At 45.8% G+C, this 26,328-nt stretch overlaps 1 protein-coding gene across 1 annotated transcript in view; it reads left to right on the top strand.

Moving 5' to 3' along the window:
* The window catches only part of RGS22 (regulator of G protein signaling 22), a 1,706,064-nt gene that overhangs the window by 1,654,836 nt on the left and 24,900 nt on the right, over positions 1-26,328 (top strand). Inside the window, exons 28-29 of the mRNA XM_069621432.1 lie at positions 9,100-9,205; positions 9,331-9,436. Of these exons, the coding sequence (XP_069477533.1) occupies positions 9,100-9,205; positions 9,331-9,425 (201 nt within the window). The 3' untranslated portion in view covers positions 9,426-9,436. The remainder of the gene's footprint in view (positions 1-9,099; positions 9,206-9,330; positions 9,437-26,328) is intronic.

The raw sequence follows: 26,328 nt of genomic DNA, 5'->3' as shown, positions 1-26,328 counted from the left end.
TATGGGACATCTTAGAAGCAGTAAGAGACTCAAAGGTGTTCACGAAGCTCGATCTAAGAGGTGCCCATCATTTGTGGAGAATCAAGAGCGGCGACGAATGGATGACCACCTTTACAACACCGCTGTGGTTATTTGAGTACTGTGTAATGCCCTTCGGGTTGGTCAGTGCCCCAGCGGTGTTCCAGAGATTTGTGGATAGAGTGTTTGCTGATATGCTATATGTATCAGTAGTTGTATATCTAGATGATATATTAATCATTTCTACCTCCCTGGACGAACACTGTCTTCACGTGAAGGAAGTACTTCAAAGATTGAAGGAGAATCCCCTATATGCTAAACCCGAAAAATGCACATTCGAAGCATCCGAGGTACCCTACCTCGGGTTCATATTGTCTTCCAATGGAGTATGCATGCATCCCAACAATGTAATGGCGATCAACTGGTGGCCAGACCCATCCTCTGTTAAGGACATACAGCGATTTCTTGGTTTGGCGAACTTTTATCGCTGTTTCATTCCAGGATTTTCGGACATTGTTTTACCCCTCACGTCTCTCCTTAAAAAAGGGGTGGTCTTTAAGTGGAGTCCCGAAGCTTAGGAGGCATTCAAAAACCTTAAGAAACCGTTTACCTCTGCACCCATCTTGATGCAACCAGATCAAACCAAACCTTTTGTCCTTAAGACTGATGCTTCTGGAGGAGCCTTAGGGGCTATTCTGTTACAGTCTAATCCAGACGGACAGGAACATCCTATTGCCTACTATTCATACACTTTTTCAGCTAGCGAACAGAACTAATCTGTCCTCGAAAGAGAGTTGTTGGCCATGAGGATGGCCTGTGAGGAATGGAGACATCTATTACAAGGGGCATCTCATCAGTTCACCATTCGTACAGATCACCGAAACCTCAAAGTGCTCAAACAAATGGAGTGCAGAAACTCCAGACATGCCCAATGGGCATACTATTTTTCTAATTTTGACTTCCAGATAATGTACATTCCTGGAACACAAAACAGTGTAGCAGATGTACTATCAAGAAGTTGTCCAGAAGGAGACAAGGGGTGGTTGTTCAAGGAGAGAATCCTGCCCAATCATAAATTATTTATGATAGCCAACACCTTTCTCCATGAAGTGCAAAACGACCTGAAGAGTTGTACAGAAGGAGATGGAATCACATAATCTACAAGAAAGAGGAGGGCTGTGGTTTCATGGATCTGCTTTGTTTTTACCAACCAAGGTTCTGCAGAACAAAGCAATGCAGTTTTGTCATGACCTGCCTCTGGCGGGGCACAAGGGCTAAAAGGGTACTTATGAACAAGTAACCAGAGGCTTTTGGTGGCCTTCGGTCAGACAGGACGTTACATCTTATGTAGCCTCTTGTCCCATATGTGCCAACAGCAAAGTTTCCCGACAAAGACCCCTAGGTCTCTTGCATCAGGCAGACTTGCCGACACGGCCCTGGAAACATCTTTCGATGTATTTTGTGGTTGAATTGCCTCCGTCCCATGGAAAGACAGCCATATTAATTACGGTTGATTCTTACACTAAATGTTTCCGACTTGCCTTGTGTGCCGTCTGCCTCAGAGACAGCAGCGGTATTCCTCAACGGTATTGTGAGACTCCATGGTTAACCCATTAGCATAATCTCACATAGGGGTACACAATTTACCTCTATGTTCTGGTCCTCCCTTTGTAATCAGCTGGGCATACAAAGGGCACTCTCTTCGGGTTACCACCCACAATCGAACGGCCAGACGGAGAGGATAAACGCTAATCTAGAGCAGTACCTCTGTTGTTTTTGCAATAAAGGACACGACAATTGGACTTCTTTAAATCCAATGGTGGAATTCGCTTATAATAACACATTTCATACTGCTACTAAGATCTAATGTACCTAATGGTTATTACCCACATCACCCACCGGGAATAAACGCTCTGACCGCCAAGACTCCGGCAGAGGAGAGGGAGACAGGATCTCTGCGGGACACCTCAGGTAAGCAGCACAGAAGAGAAACAGCAATCATTCTTCACAACTATCGCTTTCGAGGACACAAAAAAGAATGAAACCATTGTACAACCTCCTTAGAGCACCTGCCTACCCTGCTAAGTCTATAAATGATTAGAGAGTGATCGACTAAGTCGAACGAAGCCGACAGTTCGAGCAACAGAAGTAGAGCAGTGTGGCCTTTATCAATGATTTTAACAATGTTAGATTTAAGGTCCGGCAAGGCTGTTTCTGTACCATGCTTCTTGCGAAAACCAGACTGGCCGGCACTCAAGAACAAATGTTTCTCGATAAAATCATTATATTGGCAGAAAGCTATTTTATCTAGAACCTTTAAAAGGAACGGAACATTAGTTAGTGGCCTAAAATGTGCAGGAATGGTGGGGTCTAAATCAGCTTTTTTTTAAAAGAGGTGATATCCATGCCGCCTTCAGGTAAACACACACTTTTTCTTCCACAAAAGAGGTGTTAACTATTTTTGTAACCCATGGTAACAATGGGGCAAGAAAATCCTTAAAAAGGGAAGCATGGAAAATATCTCCTTGACACAGGGTAGGTTTCACGGTTAAAATAATCTCTCAGACTTCCTCCTCAGACAACTCTTTAAAAGCAAATAGAGGTGGTACAGACAAAGGATCTCCTGGGATAGAAAGGGAAATAATAGGTTTTTCAAGCAGCACAACTCGCTCAGCAATACCTTTTTGATGAACAACAACTTTTTGTGAGAACTCCTCTTGAATATTTTGACCCCAATTTTGATACACCTCAATAGTAGCTATAATGAACTTGCCCTTTAATTCGTGAAGACTCGAGAACCATTCCATGAGCTAGACTTAGCAGTAAGAATTCTTCCGTTAAAGTTTGCTTGTTTAGCTTGAAAAATTGTAGTTTTATAGTTTTTTACAGCTTTCTTATATGCCGGTGGAGAGCATTCACAAGGATTTTTCAGTTTTTCCTCCAGCTTTGCCCATGAACATGTTTGTTTTCACTGCAATATAGAGAGAATATGAGAAATTGAAGAAAGTGGAAAGGATACTGCAACATCGACAGGACAAATCATAAGTGAAGGGATGGGGGAAAGGAGCAGCTGCATTTGAGCCTGATGCCTGTGGTATTCCTGGCACCCAACTCCTGGCCTGTGGAGGAGGGAGACGAGTTGCCCAATGTTGAGCCTTCAAATAGATATGTAAATTGTAGCCCTTAAAGTATAGTTTGCTTGGAGACAGACCACTTGCAGGCTCTTTTACATTCAAGACTAGCCATGCGCATTCATTATCACGAGTGGATATTGAGCCAACAGTGGACATCAGCCTGCAGCACCTTTAATCGCCACTGTCACTGATCAACTACATTTTAGGGTAGAAAGGATTGACTATTTAAATGAACATATTTTGTTTCTCATTTTACTATAACTGCATCAGTTTGCTACCAACCATATTCTTTCTGTTAACATCCTTTAGTGCTCCTTTTGTTTCATATGTCCAAACACGTATTCACACTGTGAGCCTATCCTGGGGCTCAGCTAATGGTCCATTGTTCAGTGTTACTCTAACACTAAATCAAAGCAACAGGTTTTTGAATATAGGGGATCTTGTATTCTCTTGTTTTCCATTGGGCCCAAGAGTTGTGCAATATTGGAAAGGCAAATTAACATTTCTGGTAATGTTTGTTCACGCGTCACTGTGGCTTTTCAATACATAAAATATTATGCTGTCAAGTTCATGGGTCGAGTTAATTTCTCTTAAGCCGAGTAGCTAAAATAAGGTATTAGTCCTGCAGGTCTAGCATGATTTTAAGGATTTCGAGGCCTGTATAGAATGTGATTTTTATTTTAACAGTTTTTCTGTGAATAATGTAATATTGGTTTGCTAACCTGAGATTTAATGCTATCTCGGTTTGCTTAAAAAATTGCAAACATTTAACCCTTGGTTAAAGTGAGTTTTTAATATCAGACTGTACTGATTTGGGATGTGTGGGCTGATTCTCAGATATTGCTCCACTCTTCCTTCTGAGACTCTGACAATCCTTCAAAGTTATTTGCCCCACTTTCATCTCTAGAATTGTGCTCATTCAATTTTCTTCCATTCCTTTTTCTTGTTTTCTGATTGTTTCATCTATGTTTTTTTCTATGTTCCCTCATTTTATAGCTAATAAACTCAATTTCCTTATTGTTATCTCTCATCTTTCCCAAACAAGAATCTGACATGTTTAAGTGACATCACTTGCTGGAAAGTGACTCCTGCACGTCTAGTAACTTTCTTAGTAAAGACTGTTTTCTTGTGAAATCTCATCCAAGAATGAGTGCACACCATGATGCACATGCCATAGTTGGATACCAACCTTGATCATATTAAATTTGCAATATATTGCTACAATGTATATTTAATTAAATATGTGCAGTTCAACAATATGTAAAATCAATTTAAGTCAATGTGGTGAGCCTTTGCTTCAACTCGTAAAGATACCCTTCTTGGGTGATTACGTGAGCAAATGTCCGGTTGTAGAAAGTGGAAGAAAATGAATAATAAATCATTAATATTTACATTTTTTAAAATGTACAGCTCTGTATGGCAACCTCATAGACATTCAGACCTGTTCACCTGGTAAAAACATGCCTTTTGATTCTCCACGCAAAGTTACTCCGGTATAGGAAGTATTATATTTTTGTGTTTTTAAAATAGGTCCTGTAAATCTCTTAGTGATCCATTGTGTTTTATTTGTATTTTTGTTATGAGACCAGGACCTGGAACAATGTAAACATTATCTTCTTACTTTTCTAAATAAAGACGTGGTTTGAGATGTCTTTTTCCATTATTTTCTTAGTGGAACATATATCAAATGTGGCATGTATTTCTTGACTTAAAAATAAAAACGTAAAGATTTATGCCAGGGTATTGGTTGCCAGACTAGAAACTTTAATGCCCAAACTAGTCCACTCCGACCAGGTCGGATTCATTCTTGGCAGGCAGGGCGCCGACACCATGCGCAAGACTCTGCACCTTGTCCACGCCGGACGCGACCTTCGGGACGACCCGGCCCTCCTTTCGCTTGACGCGGAGAAGGCTTTTGATAGGGTGGAATGGGACTTCCTAGGTGCAGTCCTCCAGAAAGTGGGGATAGGCCCCAAATTCTGCGATGGGATACGAGCTCTATATGCCTCTCCCAAAGCGTCAATTTTCGTTAATGGAGAATATTCCAGGTGGTTTGAACTGCAAAGGGGGACCAGGCAGGGATGCCCGCTCTCAGCGATCCTGTTCGCACTTTCCCTGGAGCCTCTGGCACAAAAGCTCAGAGACGACTCCCGAATAGAGGGAATGCGGCTGGGAGGGATCGAATACAAAGCAGCGTTATACGCTGATGACATCCTCCTACATCTAACCAGACCTATGACCTCAATCCCTCATGCCATAGCCCTAATAGAAGAATGCGGTCGATTCTCCGGATTCAAAGTGAATATGTCTAAGTCCATCCTCTTTCCCCTCCGAGGTGCCCCGGTTGAAAATGAGGCAAAGTTCCTCTCCCTTGGGCTTAAAATAGAACATGTGACATTACAATACCTGGGTATAAAGATCACTAGAACCCTAGACGACCTCTACGAGGCCAACTTCCCCCCGCTTCTCCGAAGCTTTGAAAGAGATCTCGAGAGATGGAGCAAACTGACGATCTCATGGCTGGGGCGTATCAATGCAGTCAAGATGGTGTGCCTCCCTCGCTTTCTATACCCCTTCCAGATGTTACCGATCGCGATACCCAATCAATTTTTTGTCGAGGCCCGGAAGACCATGCTGCGGTTCATCTGGCAGGGGAGGAGACCGAGGGTCCCATATGACACGCTTATTCTCCCCATAGAGAAGGGAGGGGTGGGTCTTCCTGACTTACGGAATTATTATAAAGCTGCCCAGTTGCGCGTCCTAATCCCACACTTTAGGGACCACAAACACCTGCAATGGGTCCAGATGGATAACCACTATATGTCCCCCGCCACGGTAGCAGAATGGCTCTGGTCCCCATACCAACGGGTGCAGAGGAGAATTAAACAACACCCCATATTGACTACTATATGGAACATATGGCGCACCGGGAAAGGGATGCGAGAAGTCACCACCTGGCCATCCCCGCTCAGTCACCTATGGTCTCCTGGCGTAAATGACCATATTCCGAACCTGGAGCGATTCCAGTCATGGTATGAAGCGGGCCTTGAAAGGGTGGGACAACTCCAGAAAAAAGACTCGTTCATTACACTACCGGACCTGACAACGGCATTGGGGATAGGTACCTTATCGACATTTCACTTTATTCAGCTAAAAGGGGTGTTGACAAAATCTGAATGGAGAGTAAAATTGAGAAGAGACCTCACCGCCTTTGAGAAGCTTCTGGACTCCAGATCAGAAATGAAGGGCCTCATATCCGTGATGTACCAAACACTTTTAGCAGCAGGAGGTGGCAACACAAAACCCCTCAAAGCCAGATGGGAAAAAGACTTAGGTGAAGAGATACTCCCTGACCAATGGGACCTGATGTGCAAAGCCGCACCCAAATCCTCCATCTCCAGCCAGTACAAACTCCATGCAATAAAGCTCCTACATAGATGGCATTATGACCCACTCCGACTCTCTAAAATGTCCCAATCCATGAGCCCGAAATGCTGGAGGAGATGTGGAGAAAATGCCAACTATTGGCACATGTGGTGGAGCTGCCCGCGCATCAAGGTGTTCTGGACTGAGGTTTTGGGATGGATTAAGGAGATAGATAATATCCACAGAGAACTTGACCCACACCTTGTTTTGTTCGGCCTTGAAAGGGACGAGGAAGAGTGGCTCCGGGTGAAGGGCCTGGCCCCCCAGCTGTTGTTAGCGGCAAGAGCCCTCATAGCGACCAAATGGAAGTCCCACCTGACCCCAGGGAAGACAGAGTGGATCAAAATCGCTACAAATATTTATGTGATGGAAACGATCACCGCCTCCTTGCACAATAAATCTGCGAAATGTGAAACCCTATGGATGGACTTCAAGAACACGTATATCTCACCCCCTTCTGCCTCTCAATCAGAGGAGCCTCAAAACCCGACCGGATAATGCCATGCCCAAAAAACAATACAAAATACAAAAAGCGAGTCATCTAAGTCCGACTGCCAATAATTTGCAATGCTTAGCCCTGCGCAAACCGCACGATACCGATACTAATGTTAGACGATTGCATGTGTGATGTACAATAAACCAAGTGGGGGGGGGGGAGGGAGGGTGGGAAAGAAGTACGGCAAACAGCCAACGAAGCATACTTGGGTAACTGGGACTGTCGCACGACTAAGAGACTCTTGCCATATTGTTTTGATTTGCATCTCGTGCCTGACTTGCCCTCCTGAGGGATGTAAAACTGTGTTTAAACAATGTTTGCAATTTTTCTGCTCTTTGTAAAACCAATAAATATAAAATTTAAAAAAAAAAATAAAAAAAACGTAGAGTGACAATCTACAACATTGATTTTGTTTATATTGATGACTGTCACAGCATGCTTTATTTAATACAATATTTTTTACACACTTCTATAGCTTTCAACCAAAATCCTTAAATTGCCTTTCTGTCTCTGAAATAGCGAAAAACACCAATTAAATTCACTGTTGATGGTAGATCACAACTTTTTCAATCAGTATATTTGCAAACATGTAATTGGTCACATTCTAGGATTTTTAGACACGTTTCTCCCTACACACTTCACACAATGAGCTTACTTGCAACGCAAACTTTAAGAGTGGATAGCATGTCAGTAGCTTTCAGCCCAAATAATGATACAACAGGGAAATGTTTGGTGAACTCGATGAAGTTAGTGCTGCTACTTTTGCAGAGCAGATGTATTTAGCTTATATCACAGGGTCCTCGCTTCACTAACCTGACTTTCTCCTGAACTGTAATGCAGTAAAACATATAAATATTTTCTTAAGTGCTGCGTCCTAGCTCCTTATGTGGGTGTGCACTCCTGGGAAAAGCTTGCTCTGCTTAAAGCCACACACTTTGGTAAGTATCCTCTAGTGGAGGAGGTAGTACAAATGAACCGCGTTAGACATCTGTTCAGATCTGCTTAAAGGCCTTGGCAGAACCTTTGTGGCTAAAACAAATGGTGTCTCTCACCTTTGCCAAATGGCAACTTTACTGAATTAATTTTTGCTGAATTGTTTACCTCTTTGTTTTACCACAGATGGTAAGGTATACAAAGGGGGGATTATGGGGTAGAAGAGCAGTTGCGGGAGTCTCCCCCTGCTTTCTGTGGTGAACTGAGCAGTAATATTGGCGAAAGAAATTGTCAAAGTTACTATTTGGCAAAAAGAAATTGCCAAAGCCTAGTAGGTCCAAAAAAATAGCTTCTGTTCTTGGATCTAAATATTCTTTGCCTATCAATGTTTGCTACCTTTTCATTTTGTCTGACTCAATGGTATGTACATGTAAAGTTTTCATGAACGCAACTACTTTTCGGATCCAGATCAGCATAACCCAAAGCCAGCACAAAGGAAGAGGGGACCATTTGACAAAGCTATTGTGATATATGTGCTACATTAAAAAGTCTGTACTTTCCATCCTCCACTTGAATCTAGCTTTTTTTGAAAACATAGACATTGGTGTATCACTAGGTTTCTCTACACTTGAAATATTGTTAATTGAAGGATTATGGAGCTGTTGTCCACAATATAAATCCCATACTAAATTTGATAAAGAAATACAAATCTAAATAGCCACTTCCACCGCTTTTGTAGAATTTCTAGAATTTGCAGGAACAAAACCATCAAAGGCCTAACAGCAGTAACATCAAAATGGAAATCTGTTTGGGGGAAAAAAGCAATGAAAAGTAATCAGAGGACATATTAATCACAGTGTGTACACGTTGAGGGACAGCTAGGGTCAAGTTGGAGACTAAAGAGAAGCAACAGATAGATGATTGGGCAAGCTTGAAGGGTTAATTTATCCTTTTCTGCCATTGCTTACGAGTGCATGCATTGTTTTACCCTTGTGCACAAATATTTTAGTTGTGATATTTTAATATAAAAGTTACAATTGGGTGTAGTATAATGATACCATTATTAAATAACTCTGAAACATTACTTTTCAGGTGGCCTGGAGTTATTCAAAGTACATAGAGGCACTGGAGCAAGAAAGAATGCTTCTAAAAATACGAGAGGATTTGGAGCAGAGAACAACATCGTCCTTACCATCAGGTTATTCCCTCAGTGGGATTTATAAATATGCATTTTAGGGTAATAATGTATATTTCTATTGCTGAATCCGGTGTTAGGGCTTGCTGCCTTTTATAACCCACCTATTTTTCCCATTTTCTTGGCAGGCCGGGGGATGATATCCACTACGAAGGCTGACGGTGCAAGGCGCAAGTCAATCAGCTCAAAAGCTGAAAAGGCATTCCAACCTCCCAAGAGGTAGTTACTGTGAAGGTGAGTCCTTCCTGACCAAAGCAAATCTTCAGTAAAACGGAATTTGTGTATCTAGCTTTTTTCCTAAGTACCCAAACATCCCAGCTCTCCTTTTGCTTTCTGTGACGAGTTGGGTACATTTGAAGGTCACCCTTAAATCCCATACATCTCAGAAGGAAGTTTCCCCTTGGTACTTGACGACTCTGTGTGCTGCGCAGCTTCCACACCAGCTTCCTTAGCGACTCCTAGTTGTGGTCAGGCCGCTGTTGCAGGTAAGGAGGGGCTGAGAGGGGGTCTGCCACTGTGCACCCTTAAAAGGGGTTGTGATCCCCTCTCCCTACCCTTACAGGGCCTAGCTGTCACACTATTCAGTTGTGGTTGCAGCCAAGCTTGATAAGGTACAAACCAAATCCCTCAAGTGGACCCTGTCTCACTCTGCCCTCCACAGCAAGTACATGATAGGTGGCTGATTATGTTGTTAGAAAATGCGCACATTACTTGATGTACTCCCTCTTTCTCCACTCTCACAATTCTTTGCCCCAACATTATTGTTGTTTTGCAAAGGTTTAACACCAATTCAACTCACACACAGATCGGACATAGCAATGCACGGCACAGGGACACGAATTGCATACTCCAAGTCCATCATGATCTTGGGAATAGATATCCAGTTTTTTCACCAAACAAGTGTCGCCTTACATTCATTCATTTGTTTTATTAATTTCCCTGAAAAGGAGTGGAGAGTTGGAGAAGGGAGTGGGGGGCGTGCCTGCATTTTGTGGTAAAAACAGCAAATAGTTGTGGTATAAAATGGTCAGTGAATCATTGTTCGGTAAAGACACACAGAACTGGGAAATTAATAAAGAACCCTAAAGGTCAATCTTGTTAATACAGCAGGAAATGTGCTAGAGATAATGCCTCACAACACACAAAATGACTCACCTTCACTCTTATGACTGACAAAGCACAGTAAAGTAGGGCTTCTGACTCCCATAACGTATTGAGACTTCCTCTTTCAAATCAAATAATGTGAATATTGTGCAGATGCACCCTCAGACACCTCAACAGTACCCTATTTTCCTATCCTGGTGGCATTAAAAGGTTGGGTTGGGTTGTTAGCAACTTTCCAAAAGTCCCACATGCTTTATAGTCCTGTGATTTTAAGTAAACTCCTTTCCCTATTTTGGCACATGGTGGAAAAATGACTTTCTTTAGCATAGGGTAGCCTATACTTTGTTTAGTAGATTATTACCTGTAAAAGTCAAAGTGTATGTTACATTGGGTGCCTATTAATTACCACAGAATACTGACTGCACAGGGCTGTGTCCTTCATCTGCCCTATGCCCCGGCACAGTGACCGTCTCTGCGCTGTACCCTTACTCTGGCGCATTGCCTGCAGTCATGCCCCAGACACTGTCACCATGCCTGCACATGCCCTGAGCACAGTGAATGCATGAGCATTTGTTGCAAAGTCATGCCCAGTGACTTTGCCTGCAGTCATGCCCCAGACACTGTCGCCATGCCTGCACATGCCCTGAGCACAGTGAATGCATGAGCATTTGTTGTAAAGTCATGCCCAGTGATCACATGCATGCTGTGACCCTACCTGCCAGCTTCCCGTTTGAGTTTGATATCCATCCGCCCAGCTTTTTGCACTATACTTTGGCCCAATGTCGCAATTATTCTGACCCCAACTTCTACTTCCATACCAGAGCTTCAAAAAGCATTTCACAAATACTCAAGGTTGTATTTTCACCCAGAGGCGTACAAAATGACAAGCCTCTGAAAGTGAGCAGTCCCCCGAAAATACAATACAAAACTCCCCAATGAGAGTCAATAACGGACATACCCCAGTAGGGAATAAGACCAAGACCAAGTGCGGGTGAAGTTAAGGGATACGTTTATCCAAAATATAGGGCATACAGAGGACTCTGCATACTCCGAGAGCGCTCTGCCAAACAATAGAAAAACATTCATATTTATTAGAAAATCACTTCATCGATGATGTAGAATATAAGGGGCACATGAGTTGTGGGGATTGGACGGTGAAGACTGGACATTATGTATTCTTTAAGCCCGGTGCTCCAGGATTGGTGAAGGTCCACGTGGAGTCAACGCGGCGTGCACAGGTCAGCTGGGCTCTTCTGGGTGGAGCGCAGGGTCAGACTATGTCTGAGGAGTTACGATTTATGCTACTTAACAATGCCCTTTCGGCGACACATACTCTGACATTTATTAACATATCTCTATCCACTTAATATATCTCACACCCACAAATTATATACACTTAAAAGGGTTACTTCATGTGTCAGGTCTTTTATCTTGAGGTTACATTCTAGGGCTATCTGCATCAGCTACTTAGGACAACTTAATTGTGTGTTAGTAAAAGAGAGGATATATTATCATTTGGAATTTGAACGTTAGGGGTGAGCTCGGGTCGTACTTGGTCGAGGGGCACACAACTGGCACATCAAGCAGAACTTAGGGTTAGGGGGCTGGGGGCCATGTCCCTGAACCTGGGGGTCTGCTTGTGCTGATTCAGAATTATGGAGATGGATGTTTTTTTCCAAACCAGACCTGTAGCGCGGTTCACTCACAAGGCAGTGATGTAAAAGGAAAGACAAAGGATAGAGTGTTTGAAGTGTTACTTTTTACACTCAGGCATCCGTGAGAACGAGCTTGCTGCAATGGCGGCACAGGGGAGGAGGAGGGGGGTTTGGCTGGCTAACTGTACACAGACCGAGGGAGAGGTGCAGGCCTGTGCTTCTGCATGGCCTACTAGAACTAGTACAAAATGGAGTCGGTGACCATACAAAATGGAGTCGGGAGTCGACTTTCTTGCGGGTGTTGCACATGTATGTGTCGCCCCAAGGCTGTCCAGAACCGTGGCCAGTGGCGCATAGTCAGCCGCGGAACGAGCATAGTGTGCATGTGGGGAGGGGGGCCAAAGAGCCCTTTCCTCCCTTACACATCCCTGAATTGCTTTTTCCTATGGCCAAAGGTTACTTTAGGTCACTCTAGGCTTGTCAGAGCATGCATAAATTTAGATAGCATTGCCCTCTGAACCGCAGACCCATCCCCCTGAATACTGCTGCCAAATCTGCCTCTTTTCATTATTAACAAGCGTGTATGGCACCCCACTGTGGCATGCCCTGGCCATTCAAAGGGTGTAAAGAAGGCACAGAAAGGTAAAATGGAGTCGGGAGTCGACTTTCTTGCGGGTGTTGCACATGTATGTGTCGCCCCAAGGCTGTCCAGAACCGTGGCCAGTGGCGCATAGTCAGCCGCGGAACAAGCATAGTGTGCATGTGGGGATGGGAATGAAGGGGAGGGGGGCCAAAGAGACCTTTCCTCCCTTAAACCTCCCTGAATTGCTTTTTCCTATGGCCAAAGGTTACTTTAGGTCACTATAGGCTTGTCAGAGCATGCATAAATTTGGATAGCATTGCCCTCTGAACCGCAGACCCATCCCCCCTGAATACTGCTGCCAAATCTGCCTCTTTTCTTTATTAACAAGCGTGTATGCCACCCCACTGTGGCATGCCCTGGCCATTCAAAGGGTGTAAAGAAGGCACAGAAAGGTAAAATGGAGTCAGTGACCATACAAAATGGAGTCGGGAGTCGATTCTCTTGCAGGTGTTGCACGTGTATGTGTCGCCCCAAGGCTGTCCAGAACCGTGGACAGTGGCGCATGGTCAGCCGCGGAACGAGCATAGTGTGCATGTGGGGATAGGAATGAAGGGGAAGGGGCCAAAGAGACCTTTCCTACCTTACATTCCCCCCTTTCATTACCTAAGTAATGAATATTGTAACTCTCCCAACCTTTTACATTCGTTTTCTTCTGCTATTGCTTCATCCCAGGCAGGTGTTCCCTTTCGTGGCATCCAGGCCCTGCACACTGCTGTTAGGCTTTCCCCTGCTCATGCATACTCATTAGGGCTTCATGTCATATAGATACAACCCCCATCCCCCTCCAGATCTACCCAAACTTCATCATACCATTGCAATTCATGGGACTCTTTAATTGTGGTGTGATTGTGATGTGATACAATGGGTCTACAATATACCCTGTGTTATATATAGCTGCCATTCTATATTTTGTCTCTAAGTCCTCACCAGTTTGAACTTGTGCCTCATGTGTCATCGGCACCATTTCTGTTGCACATCCCATTGTCACCATCATCATTGCACTGTTTGGCACTGCATTTGTGCAGCATCTAAGTCCTAACTGGCACACACAAAACATTAAAATAAAAAAGATGATAACGGGACTCATGAGAACATATTGTCGAACCAAGTGCTGGGCTGCACTCCTCCTTCTTCTTTCATTCGTTCGCCAAGGTTGTGCAATGCTGTTATTACATGGGATTGTGTCCCGTTGTCCGCGTCAGCAGAGGGTACGAATGTGCAACATGAGCTCCTGATTTTTTGGCAAACACCACCGTCCATTGCTGTTAACAGATTTAGAACATACCTGTTCTGCATTGTCATCAGCCGCAGGCCCCTGGCCATTCAAAGGGTGTAAAGAAGGCACAGAAAGGTAAAATGAAGTCAGTGGAACCTTTATCATTTTTAACCCTTCTTCTGTGTCGTTGGCAAGTTGGATCAGCTCCCAGCGAGTGATCTGAAGCCATTTTGCATTTGCTCACGCCTGGATGCTCGGGATGAGAGACGCGAAAAACATCTCAGCAGATGTAAAAAGTTTGAAGCGATCAGGAACTTGGGCCAAGAGTTCAGAGGATGCTCTGGAGATGTAATTTGATGATCTTTGTTTTCACGAGACTGTGCTTTACAGCTGTTCTCCAGAGGAGATGTATGTGGGGGGTTCTTCAGTTGTTGACAGGGGCTCAGGGGCTCAGGATACTTGGTTGGCGACAGTCCCTTCCCCCCTTGGGTGTGGCTCTCAAGTATCACCATTTAAGCGAAATACAGCGTTGCCAGGGCACATGTGCCCTTCCAAGACTGTGGAAGGTGCAGGTACGCCTGTTTGCCGCAAACCCAGTAAGTGGCCATCAGTGCAGTGGTGCCCTTTTTCATGTCTGGAATAATGAGCGTTTTATTCCAGTTCTTATTTGTACCTAGATGTGTTCTTCCTTCTCCATGAAAGCATAACTCATACAAGATTTCTCGTTGCAGCTTGAAGGGTTTTTCAAGGGCTGTGATGCACGTTAGTTTTGTGATATGCTGCGACCATATCGGGGCGCATGTTCTTTGAACTCACTGCAGCTTTTATCTGATAGTCCTCGCAGTGCTTCTGCTTTGCACATTATTTGTTCTTCTTGCCATTTATTGTCCCAAAACAATGTTCCTTTTATCACAAGAAAAGGTTCCTTCAAGCAGACCACTCCTTTTGGCTTGTGGTAACACGTCTTCTCATTCTGCAGCATTTCGAATGAAACAGTATGTGCTTGTAAAATATTTTTTATTCTGCACAGTGCAGGATGTAGTAGACATTGAGCCTCTGCAACAGGTGACTGTTGTGGCAACACAACTTTAGGAGTTCCTGAGGCATAGGGTATCAATGAGCACACGTCACAGCTCTCATTTGTCATCTGCTTTGGCGTTGGACTCATGTCTGCGTACCATTTGTTAGATTGATGTGGGTGCTGGGGGTCTTCTATCGTGTCTAACCCCAGCCCATGATATTCTTCATATTTCTCCCGTCTCGCCCCCTTTTTCTTCTTCTTTTCCCCCCTGGACCGTTTACTCTTTCCCTTTTTCCCCCGTATCCCATTGGAAATAGCCCACCCATTTTCCCCATGTCCCACTCATTGTCTGTCGTAATATTATTGCCATTAGTAATATCATTTGAGGTAGATTGTGTGGTGGTATACAATTAATCACTCGGCCACAAAAGTACCGGAGGGTCTGGGTCATTCATAATTATTAAACTCAGAATCATTGTAAGCAACTGTGGGACCAATAAGGAGTGTGTCATTTACATTGTGTGTGGCATTCTTGTCGGTCCCGTGGGCCCATATTAGTTTGAAGTCATCCCATATCAGATGGGACCCTTGTTTTACGAGGTCCACTCCTCCTCCTTTATATCTATTGATATAAATGATACTGCTCAATATATAACAAGACCAAACATCATAAAAAAGAAAACAATTGCACAGAAGCATAGTCCGCATTCATATGAATATAATCTTAAACTATTAATCCTTCTACTATCTCTATCTACACTTATGCTGTTGGCACTGGGGGCCCCCGCCGCTGCCATTGATGATCCTACAGAGTGAGATATAAAGGGGTTAAGTACACATATCTCGCTTGTTATTTCATATTTTATCTTTCTTTTTCATTTTTACATTACTCTTTGTAATTAATTTAAATTTTCAATAGTGAGAAAGAGCGAGAGAGCAGGCAATAGAAACCTTTGTTGCAATTTATATTTTACTTTTCATATTTATTTTATTCTTAATGTTGCACATTTCTGTCTTATATACATATGCTTCTCATTTTTCCTGGTTACCCATTTTTCATTGCAGCGTTTTACCCAGTCTCCCTTTTTCTTTTTCTTACGTTTGCATAGTCCTCTCTGTACTTTCCTGCTCTTGTTCTGGCGTTACACTGTTGTAAGCCCTTCGTACGTCGCATAAGTGTATCCAGTATCTTAGGCCCTTCACCTTCATCGCGGTGGGGGTGCAATATATTACTTCATAAGGGCCATTGAATTTGGGTGCATTCCACCATCGTATGAAGCTAAGCACGTACATCATTTCTCCTGGCATCAATTGGCAGTTTGGGCTGTCTGTGGCCGGTGTCATAGTGTCACTCTCATTCTCCTGTGTGAAGGGAGCAGCTAACTGTTTTGCTATCATTCTTTTTTTTAATCAAACGATTTTATTGGCTTTTACAAGTGTTGTTAAAGATACAATTACTAAAAGCCCTTATGTAAACCCCCCACCCCCAACTCCTTTTGCATCGCTGGCAACAACAGCGCAGATTCTAGCACAGAGTCACTGTCAGTATTGGCCAATATTCATTTGGGTTTTCCTGTTCGGCAATGTGCACATGTCTGTATTTGCCTGACTAGGATCCATCCTGGTCAGTGTGAGTCTTCCCATTTTTGCCATATTTTGTTTGCTTTGTCAGGGCAGCCTCTTGCGGTGTACATCCTGTGTTCTATCGCAGCGCATATGTCCATGCATGTAACCCATTGCTCGAAGCTGGGGGTGACTTCTGAGCCCCATAACTGTGCAATGTTTCTTCTGAGTATTGCCGTGGTGGTTGACAGGAATAACTTTTCGTATCTTGTCAAATCGTTCTCATTGTCTACCCCTAGCACTAGTTGCTTTGGTTCTTTCGGTAATGTTTTGCCCATGACCCTAGATAGCTCTTCGCAGCATGCCTGCCAGAATTGTTGTATGTGGTCGCATTCCCAGAGAATGTGGAAGAAGGTGCCTTCTTCCCGTTTGCAGCGCAGGCAACGTGGGTCTGAGATTTTACCCCATCGGAAGAGGGCTGTTCTCGGATAGTAGATTCGGTGTAGGATCTTTACCTGTACAAACCGGAGTCTGGATGCAATTGCGGCTTCCCTAGGGTGCATCAGTGCGGTTATCCAGTGTTCTGGTTGTAGTGCCCCTACAGCTCGTTCCCATTCGGTTTTATGGCTGGATAGTTTCTTTGTGGCAAAGAAGGTGATTGCATTGTACATGGTTGAGGTGACTTTGTGTTTGATTTGCTCCGAAAGTTTGTTGCGTTCCATCGGGGTGTACTCCAGCATGTTGGCCATGCCCGGGAGATGAGCTTGTATAGCGTGATTTAATTGCATGTAGTGGTATCGTTCTGTTGGTGGGAGACAGTAGCCGGATTGTAAAGCTTCGAATGTGACCATCTTGCTTTCCTGTATGATGTCTTTGATCTTTGTGATACCTTGTGTGGCCCAGGCAGGCCATCTAGGGAGCTTGTTAATTTTTGGAAGGTTTCTATTGTTCCACAGCGGTTGCTCAGGGGTTAATTGCATGTCCCACTCCATGTATTTGTGTGTCTGACCAGGTTCATGACAGGTGTGTTAACATGGATGGGGGAGCTGTTCTGTGCAGGTCACGGAATAGGAGTTTGAGAGGGCACAGTCGATTTTCTGGAACTCAGGCGTTGGAATGTGTAATGGGGCATTTTGTAGGATGTACAGGAAGCGGGGAAGGGCTATCATTTTGAAGAGGGCTGATCTGCCTAGCAGGGTTAGTGGTAGTGATATCCAGTGCCTTGTGTCTTCTGCGAATCTTGCCGTGATGGGATGTAAGTTCTCGTGTATGTAGTTTGTGAGCTTATTTGTAATTTGTATGCCTAGGTATATAAATCTTGTTGTTTCAGCCCAGTATGGGCAGTTTTCCAGGGCTGTAACTTTTGTCCTCGCTATCGGGAATAGTATAGATTTGGACCAGTTAACGCGTAGACCACTGAATGCTCTGTATTCCTCTAGCATTTGTGTGATTGCGGGGCTTGAGTGTGTTGGGTCCTTCAGATAGAGTAATAGGTCATCTGCATACAATGAGACCCTGTCCTCCCATGTGTCCGACCATCGGAAGCCCTCCCATAGCTCCGACTCCCTCACCAGCTTTTCAAGAGGTTCTATTGCTAATGCGAAAATCATCGCGGATAGGGGGCATCCTTGCCTTGTGCCCTGTCCTAGGATGAAAGGATCTGACCACCAGCCGTTTACTTTGGTTCTTGCCCTTGGGCAGTTGTAGAGGAGTTTAACCCATGTCATGAATTGGTGACCGAATCCCATGCAGAGCATTAATTCCCAAATGGCCTCCCAGTGTACCGAGTCAAAGGCTTTCTCAAAGTCGATAGCCAGTAGTGCCAGCGGTACTTGGAGTCTGTCTGCTCTTTCTAGAGCAGAGTGTAGCCTGTATAAATTCATTCGGGTTGACCTCTGTGGCATTAAGCCACATTGGTCCGGGTGGATCAGGGACGTAATGACCAGTTGAAGTCGGTCGGCTAAGACCTTCGCTAAGATTTTTCTTTCGCCATTTATAAGGGAGATGGGTCTGTACGACCCACAGTTTTCGGGGGGTTTGTCTGCCTTGGGTAGCACTATAATAGTGTCTTCTCTGAGGTCTGGTGACAGGGAGCCCTGGTCTCATGTGTTTTGGTACTTGTGCAGTAGGTGTGGGGCGATTTCATTTGCCCCTATCCTCTGCCAGATTTCTGTTGGAAAGCCGTTCGGGCCTGGGGATTTCCCGGGTTGGAGTCCCGACATGGCAGCACTCACTTCTTCAGTAATCTCCTTGTCGAGGAGGGACTGCTGCTCTATGGTGAGAGTGGGGAGGGTGATTCTGTCCAGTATTGATGTGTCTATGGGGGAGGAGGGTGTCCTGTACAGGTTTGCATAGTATGTGGCGAAGCCCTCTGCAATGTCTCTGTCTGCCGTTAGTGGGTCAGAGTCACCATTGCAGAGTTGTCTGACATGATTGTGGCCCTCCTCTCTGCATTCTAGCCATGGCAGCATTTTGCCGGCTTTGACCCAGGTCTCGTATATCCTAGCACGTAGGGCTCTGTGGGCCTGCCTGGCATTGTCTAGGCCTATTTTGGAGGCGTTTCTGCACTAGTGTTAGTGCCCGGTGTATCTCGGGCATGCCCTGTGCTAGGTGGGCTTCTTCTGCGCTTTAGACCTGCTGTTTGGCTTCGTGTACCGTGGCAAGGTGCTTTTTCTTGTGCGTGGTTGTCCAGGAGATAATGTCACCCCTTAGCACTGTTTTATAGGCTTACCACAGGGTACCCGGATCGGCTACCGTCCCTGTGTTCAGTTCAAAGTATGTTTTGGTGGTTTCTTGAATCTTTTCTACCAGTTCCGGGAATCGCAGGTAGTAATTGTTTAGGTGCCAACACGGAGGGTGGTTTGGTCTGGAGGTGCTGATTTCTAGTACCAAGGGGGAGTGGTCAGAGATTCCTCTGGGGAGTAGTTGTGCTTTGCGTATTTTATGAATATCTATGGCTGGGATGAAGAAATAGTCTAATATGGAGAGTGAGGCGTGGGCTCCAGAGTGGTAGGAGTATTCCCTACGGTCTGGGTGCGCAGTGCGCCAGGCGTCTTGCAGGCCTAAGGCCCTTGTGAATGCAGCTAGTTTTGTGGTTGTGGCTGGGTTTCTTGCCCGTAGATGCGTGCGGTCCATTTCTACGTTCATAACTTTGTTGAAGTCTCCTCCTATGACCAGGGTTTCCGATGTGTCCCGAGCAATCAGGGGGGAGATTGCAGAGAGCAATGCGAGTAGTAGGGTTGGTGGCGCGTATACTGCTAGCAGCGAGATGGATTGTTCCCATAAGGTCCCTGCGATGTATGTGCATCTGCCTCTCATATCCTGGGTGACAGTTGTTAGGTGGAAGGGGAGATTTTTGTTAATTAGTATTATTACATCACGGGAGCCCATGGTGTAGCCGGCGTGGATGGCCGTTCTATAGTTTGTGTGTTTAAAGAAGGAGCAGTTTGAGCCTGCTGGGTGCGTCTCAGTTAAGAAAGTTATGTCTGGTGCATGCCTGTTCAGAAGTTGCAGGGCCAGGCGCCGTTTGATTCGGTTCCCCAGCCCGTTCACATTCCAGGTCAGGAGCCGGCAGTTCCTGGTGGTGGCGTTACATGTGGGCATGGTCTGGTGGGGTGGAGTTGTTGGAGGGTGCAGTGTATGCAGTCAGGATCTTTTGAGTTCTGCGCGCTGTACCTGACCAGCGTTCCTGACTATTTCTGGAGTTCTTGTTGGGTAGACAGTTATCCAGTGTTATGGAGCCGCACTTTTGCTGTGTCTGCGTGCTCTCTAAGGTGCCAGGTTGGGTTGTCTGCTGTGGCTGTTGCATTGTGAGTGGCCTTCCCACCCTCTGTCCCTCCCTGTACTTCCCCCCAACTAGAAGCACCTGTAGCCCAAACTGTGCGCCAACTGGGCACTTAACTTGTAACCAAAACATTCTCAGAGGTGGCGGGAAGCTTACACCAACCGCTAGTGAGTTACTGTCTACGCATGGCAGCCGCTTTGGATGATCCCCTCGGTGCTGTGCTGTCCTTGAGAGTGGACATCTTGCGGTGACTCTCATCCAGTTCCTTCTCTGGCCGAATTGTCTTGTGACATTGTGGGGTGGTCGCAGTCCCTTGGGTCTTGCTGTGATGGAGGAATGGCCTTGCTCGGTGTCTGTCTCGGGGGTTCTCTCGGTGATCTTTGGTGTTCCGGTGTGTTTAGGATTTGGGTTTCCATCCAGTCCCAGGCTTCTTTTGGTGTGTGGAATAGATGGGTGGTTCTTTCGTGGTGCACTTTGAGCAGTGCTGGGAAGAACAGAGCATATTTCAGCGACAAGGATTGTAGTTTCTTTTTGACTGAGTTAAAGGATTGTCGGGCCTTCTGGACCTCCCTGGTATATTCCGGATAAAAGCCGACTCTGTGGCCTTTGTACGTGATGGGTCCCGAGGCGCAGGCCATCTGGAGGATTGTGTCTCTATCTCAGAAGTTCATAAGCTTTGCGATTATTGTTCATGGTGGGGCACCGGGAATGGGACGTCCAGTTCGTACGCTGTGGGCGCGTTCTATGGAGAAGAACTTGGAGAATTTTTGGGGTGCGAATACGTCTGCTAGCCAGTCCTCCAGGAAGAGCCTGACACTGGGGCCCTCCTCTCTTTCGGGAATTCCGAGGATCCGGATGTTATTTCTCCTGGCTCGACCCTTGCTGTCTTCAGCTCTGTTTTCCAGTTGAGCTACTTTTTGGGTTATGAAGGCGAGCTGCTTATTTATCCGTCCGATGGTGTCTTCTGAGTTGGAAATTCTCTGTTCAGTTTCTCCCACTCTCGAGGAAAGTTGTGGAGGTCCTGCTGTAGGAAGGACACCTCCGTGGCTAGGTCCCCCATCTTCACCTCGAGGGACGTCCTAGACTCTTTGATGGCGTTCACAACATCTGTCAGCGAGATGTTGAGTTCTTCCTCTTCATGCCCGTCTTTTCCTGGGTTTGTAATTGGGGAGCTCTGGTGGGGTCCAACCGTATATAGGTCCATCTTGCTTTGGAGGGTTTGTCTCTTGGTTTTGTCCTTTCCCATTACTTTACTCGGTGGGGCGAGTGGTGTGATGAAGTTAACTAATGGCTTGTGGGCATGTTGATCCCTTTGTGGCAGTGATGTTCTTCAGGGTTGCCCTGTTGCACTGGGTCTGGGGGTTTCGGTTGGGCTACCCATGGGACCCGGCGTTGAGAGCTATGCGTCTGTCCTATTTTGCTCCTCTGGTCTACGCTGTAGTGGAGGAGCCACCAGGTCCGAGGATCGCTCTGGTGCCAGTGATGTTTTCTCCTGTTGCTCAAGGGTAGGTTGCTTGCTGCATTTCTGCTTGCTGAGCAGAGTTGGGTGTCTTCTTTGGTGTAGGCGTGGTCTGCAGCTTCGAATGTTGGCTTCTGGTCGCCCATATGTGGGTGGTGATCACCCCCGTATGAACAGAGTCTCTAGAGGAGTTACTGTTTAGCCAGTGTTGGATGGGTTTCCCCTGTGGTAGAAAATTCTTGGGCCTTTGGCCTAGGTTAGGCCAGTGTAATTTGGGGTTAGCCCATCTATCACACTGTTGCTGTTTGGCTGCTGCTTCAGATGAGTGATCTCGCCGGAGGCCTTTCCCGCGTGGAAAGTTTGTCTTGTGCTGTGCCTAGTGTGGAGAGTTGCACCGTTCCTAGGTGCCGGCCTTGGGTGCTTGCAGTAGCCTCAGTATCTGTTCTTGATGCGTGGTGTGTGTGTGTCCCTCATCCAGAGCCGATTGTCCTGCAGGGATTGTGGTTTGTGCAATGGGGGTCCGTGTCCCCCTGGGAGCAGTGCCCCACTGGAGGTGCCATGCGGCCAGTCTCTTTTTAGCTTCTTGCCTGTGACATGGTGGAGGAGGGAAAGTCTGCTGTGGGCGTGAGGTAATGCGAATGCTTCTGCTGGCTGAGGGGGCAGCCCTGATTATGGCTACCCAGCCCACGTTCAATGTGGGCGATCTCCGTAGGAGGGGGGTGTCCGCTGCTGTTGCCGGGTGAAACGCGTATGTCAGAGGTGCTGCTCACCTTGCTTTGCTGGCGTGTGTGTACGCCAGGCTCTGTGGCCGCTGTTCGGGCGGATGCTGGAGTCGGGCGGGCGGGAGGCGTCCCTGGAGGCAGTCCCAGTCGTATTGTTGGGATGCGGCTGCTTGTCCCTGTTGTTCTCGCCTTGGTCACTTGTCCTCCGCCTCTGTTCCGCTTACCCCTCAAGAACCTTGGTGTATATGGTGGCTTGGGGGGAGTGTCGGCCGGCTGGTCCTCTGTGTCAGCCAAGATGGCGGCCGGTAACACGCAGGCAGTCACTGGCTCGTTTCCATGCATTTCCGACCCCGATTTTGCGCTTGGATGCGGCGCGTGCTGCCCTGGTGGTTCCGCTGCAGTGTAGTTTTGTTTTGGGGCTGTTTTGAGGAGCGGGGGGCAGGATATCTCAGAATGTTTGTCGTGGGAGCCGGCCCAGCTAAGTCTCCATGCGCGGCTCGCGCATGCACAGTCGTTTTGATATCATTCTTGCTGCTTTCGTCAGTTTTCTTAAGTATTCTTGAAATTCTTCCCCCAATACCGTTGCACTCCTGTGTGCATCTGACTGTCTACGCAAGGGGGAGAGGGCTGTGTGCATACACCTGCCCGTCACTATCTCATGTGCGGACAAGTGGTGGTCTTTACTGGGCTGGTTGTATTAACTCAAACAGTGCCAACGACAAGCAGTACACCCAGTTTTTCTTTAGGGTGTGGCATAGTTTTGACAGTCTGCCTTTCAAGAGGCTGTTGATTTTTTACACAACACTGTTTGCTTGCGGGTCATAAATCGAGCACAATTTGTCAGTAATACCCAACATCGCTGTTACTGCTTTGAACAGATCATTGACAAAATGCGTTCCGTTGTTGGAGTGTATGACGTCACAAATTCCCCAGTGGGGAAACACTTCTCTTACTAAAAGTTTTGCCACACATTTCGCATCTGGGTGTGCGCAGGGACTCGCTTCCACCCAACGAGAAAACGGGCAGACCACCACTATCAAGTATCGCGATCCATTGCACCTTTCTCCCATGTCTGGATAGTCAATGTGCAGTTCACTGAATGGTCCAATGGGCCGGGGCAGTGTTCTCTCAGTGTTCTTAGTGTCATCCCTGAATTGTATGTTTGACATGTGGTGCATTCGATAGTCATTTTAGACACATGTTCGTGCAATCCGGGCACAAACCAGTTTTCTTGTATCTCGGTAGCAATATGTTGTTTTGCATTGTGGGCTGGGAAGTAGAGCTGTTGAAATGCTATCTCTAATAGTTTTACTGGCATCACTACTTTACCTGTGTTGTTCTGTCTCCATAAGACGTCCGTTGCTGATTGACTACACCCTCTTTTTCCCCATAATTCTTTCTCTTCGGGAGGTGCTTCTTGCTGTAGTTCAATTATTTGTGATACTGGCATTGAGTTATACCCTTCCACTTGCCCCTCCTCTACATGTTTTTGCAGTACAAATTCAACAGGCATTTCTTTTGCTATGTAAGTGGGTTCCTTCGCGGCAGCATCCGGTGCCGCGTTCCCTAGTGAGATGACATCACTATTCGTGTGGGCTTGGAATTTTACCAATGCTACCACTGTGGGTTCTTTTAGGGCCTCAATTAGTCCATGAGTAGCTCAGCATGCTCCACGGGGGACCCATCTGCTCGTCTAAATCCTCTCTTCCCCCATCATGCTAGTCCCCCATGCACTGCTTTCATATATGCCTGTGTATATTTTTACTGTGCTTCCTTTAGCTGCGTGCAGGGCTTCAATTAGTGCCACTAACTTGGCCACTTGTGCCGAGAAATGTGCTGGCAGTCGTTTTTGTACAAAGACCTCATACTCTCCGTCCTCCATTCTCACCACTGCTGCTCCTATATGTCTTTCACCTGTTTCATAATTAATTGATGCTGACCCATCCACGAAATATACCTCCTCTTCTGTGAGTGCATCTTCATTTGCTGTGGGTGTGTTTTCATCTTCCCCCTTGTATGTGGGGCAATCATGGTTTTGCATGTCCTCAACTGTGCATGCCTCTGTGAGAAATGTTGCTGGGGTCACTGTCTTGCATCTTACTATGTGTATGTTTGTGCTAGACAATATTATCTCATAGGCAGTAGCTCTATGGGTTGTCAGTGTGCTTTTTGATCTCGAAGATAGCGAATAATGAGTGTTCTACGAACAGCGTCACAGAGCACCCCATCACTATTGTAGCGCTTTTTTCAATTGCGAACGCTGCGGCTGCGAGAGCCTGTTCGCATGTGAAGTGTCCTTGCATAACTGCATCAATAGTACTGCTGTAGTATGCCAATGGCTTGTGGCCCAGTGAAGTTTTTTGTGTTAATACTGCTGTCATCAGTGTTCCATTGCAGTGTGAAAATAAGTAGAATTCCCCTGTCAGAATCTGGTGTTGGTAGGACGGCTGCTGTGGAAATTAATTATTTTAGTGTGATAAAGGCAGTATGCATTTCTTGTGTCCAACTCAAGACAGTGCTCTCCTTTTGTGCTATTTTGAGTGCCTATAATAATGGTTTTGTGTATGCTGCATAATCTAATATCCAGGCGCGGCAGTAGTTGCACATGCCGAGAAATTTCTGCATTTCCTTTACTGTTTTGGGTTCACTTACTGCTCGCACTGCAGGTGCTCTGTCGGGTATTATCCGTTATCATCCTTTGATATCAATTGACCCAGATAGAGCACCTGCGCCAGACATTATTGCAATTTTTGTTTGTCCACTTTATATCCCTTGTGTGCTAGCAACGTGAGTAACGCTATTGAATCTTGTCTGCACTCTCCTTCATTCTCTCCCCAAATCAGCAAATCATCCACATACTGAATAATCATACTCTTAGTGTCAATATTGCAGAGGTCTTCATGCAGTATTCTATTGAAAATGCTCAGGCTTTCGCAATATCCCTGGGGCAGTCTACAATGTTCATATCTCTTCCCGCCCAGGGTGAATGCTGTCAAATAGTGTGATTCAGGGTCTAATGGTATCGAGAAAAAAGCATTCTTCATATCTACTACTGTGAAACATGTTGCTGTTTTTGGAATACTGCATAAAATTGATGCAGGGTTTGGGACGAGTGGGAATTCTTTCTGTATGATGTCATTAAGGGGGTGTAGGTCCTGTATCATTCTCCAAGCCCATCCCTTTGCTTTTTTAATTGGGTAGATACAAGTGTTACAGGGAGAATTTGATGGTACAATGATCCCCTGCTGCAATAATGCATGGATAGTCTCTTTTATTCCCTCTTCTGCCTCTCTTGACAGGGGATTCTGCTTTACTCTGGGCAACAATGCCTCTGGCTTGCTCCTGGTTTGAGTTCTATTTTCACTGGGGTCTCTTCTCTCAGCAGCCCTACATCGTGGGGGCCTGTGGTCCATAGTACTGGTGGTATTTGCTGCATGTCTTCACTAAAGAATGCTGGAGGAGCACTGATGATGGTCATGAGAGGGAGTGGCACGTGTCTGTGCTGAATCATTATCTCATAGGGTATTGCTATTTCCATTATAATCTCCCCATCAGTGTCAGCATCAGTAAACAGCTCCTCATCTGCAACATCCCGTAATGCTATGTTGTGGTTTATACACAACACTGTCCACCACTCACAACCCTGCTCATCCATACTGATAACAATTATTTTTTTGGGTGGGCACTTGCACTCCATGTAAGTCTATGGACACCACCGATCCTGCTACCACTTCTGGGGGTGCTACAGGTCGGAACACAAATTCAGATGGTACTCGCCACTCGTGGCGTGTAAGTTCAGGTACAACGTGTGCCAGTACTTTCAGTCCCTGGAGGAACATATCTGGGTCACCTGGTATCCCATGCACTTGTTGTGCTGTGGCCTATGTGTGTATCACTAACATAGCGCGCATGGCACATATCCCAGGTGTTGAGCACACTATCCCTCTCTCTTTGAAGGA

Source organism: Ambystoma mexicanum, chromosome 5q (assembly GCF_040938575.1).
Source record: "Ambystoma mexicanum isolate Mex_15411 chromosome 5q, UKY_AmexF1_1, whole genome shotgun sequence".
Classification (NCBI taxonomy): Eukaryota; Metazoa; Chordata; class Amphibia; order Caudata; family Ambystomatidae; genus Ambystoma; species Ambystoma mexicanum.
Note: the sequence above shows the minus strand (reverse complement) of the source record. Positions and strands in the feature narration are given on the sequence as shown.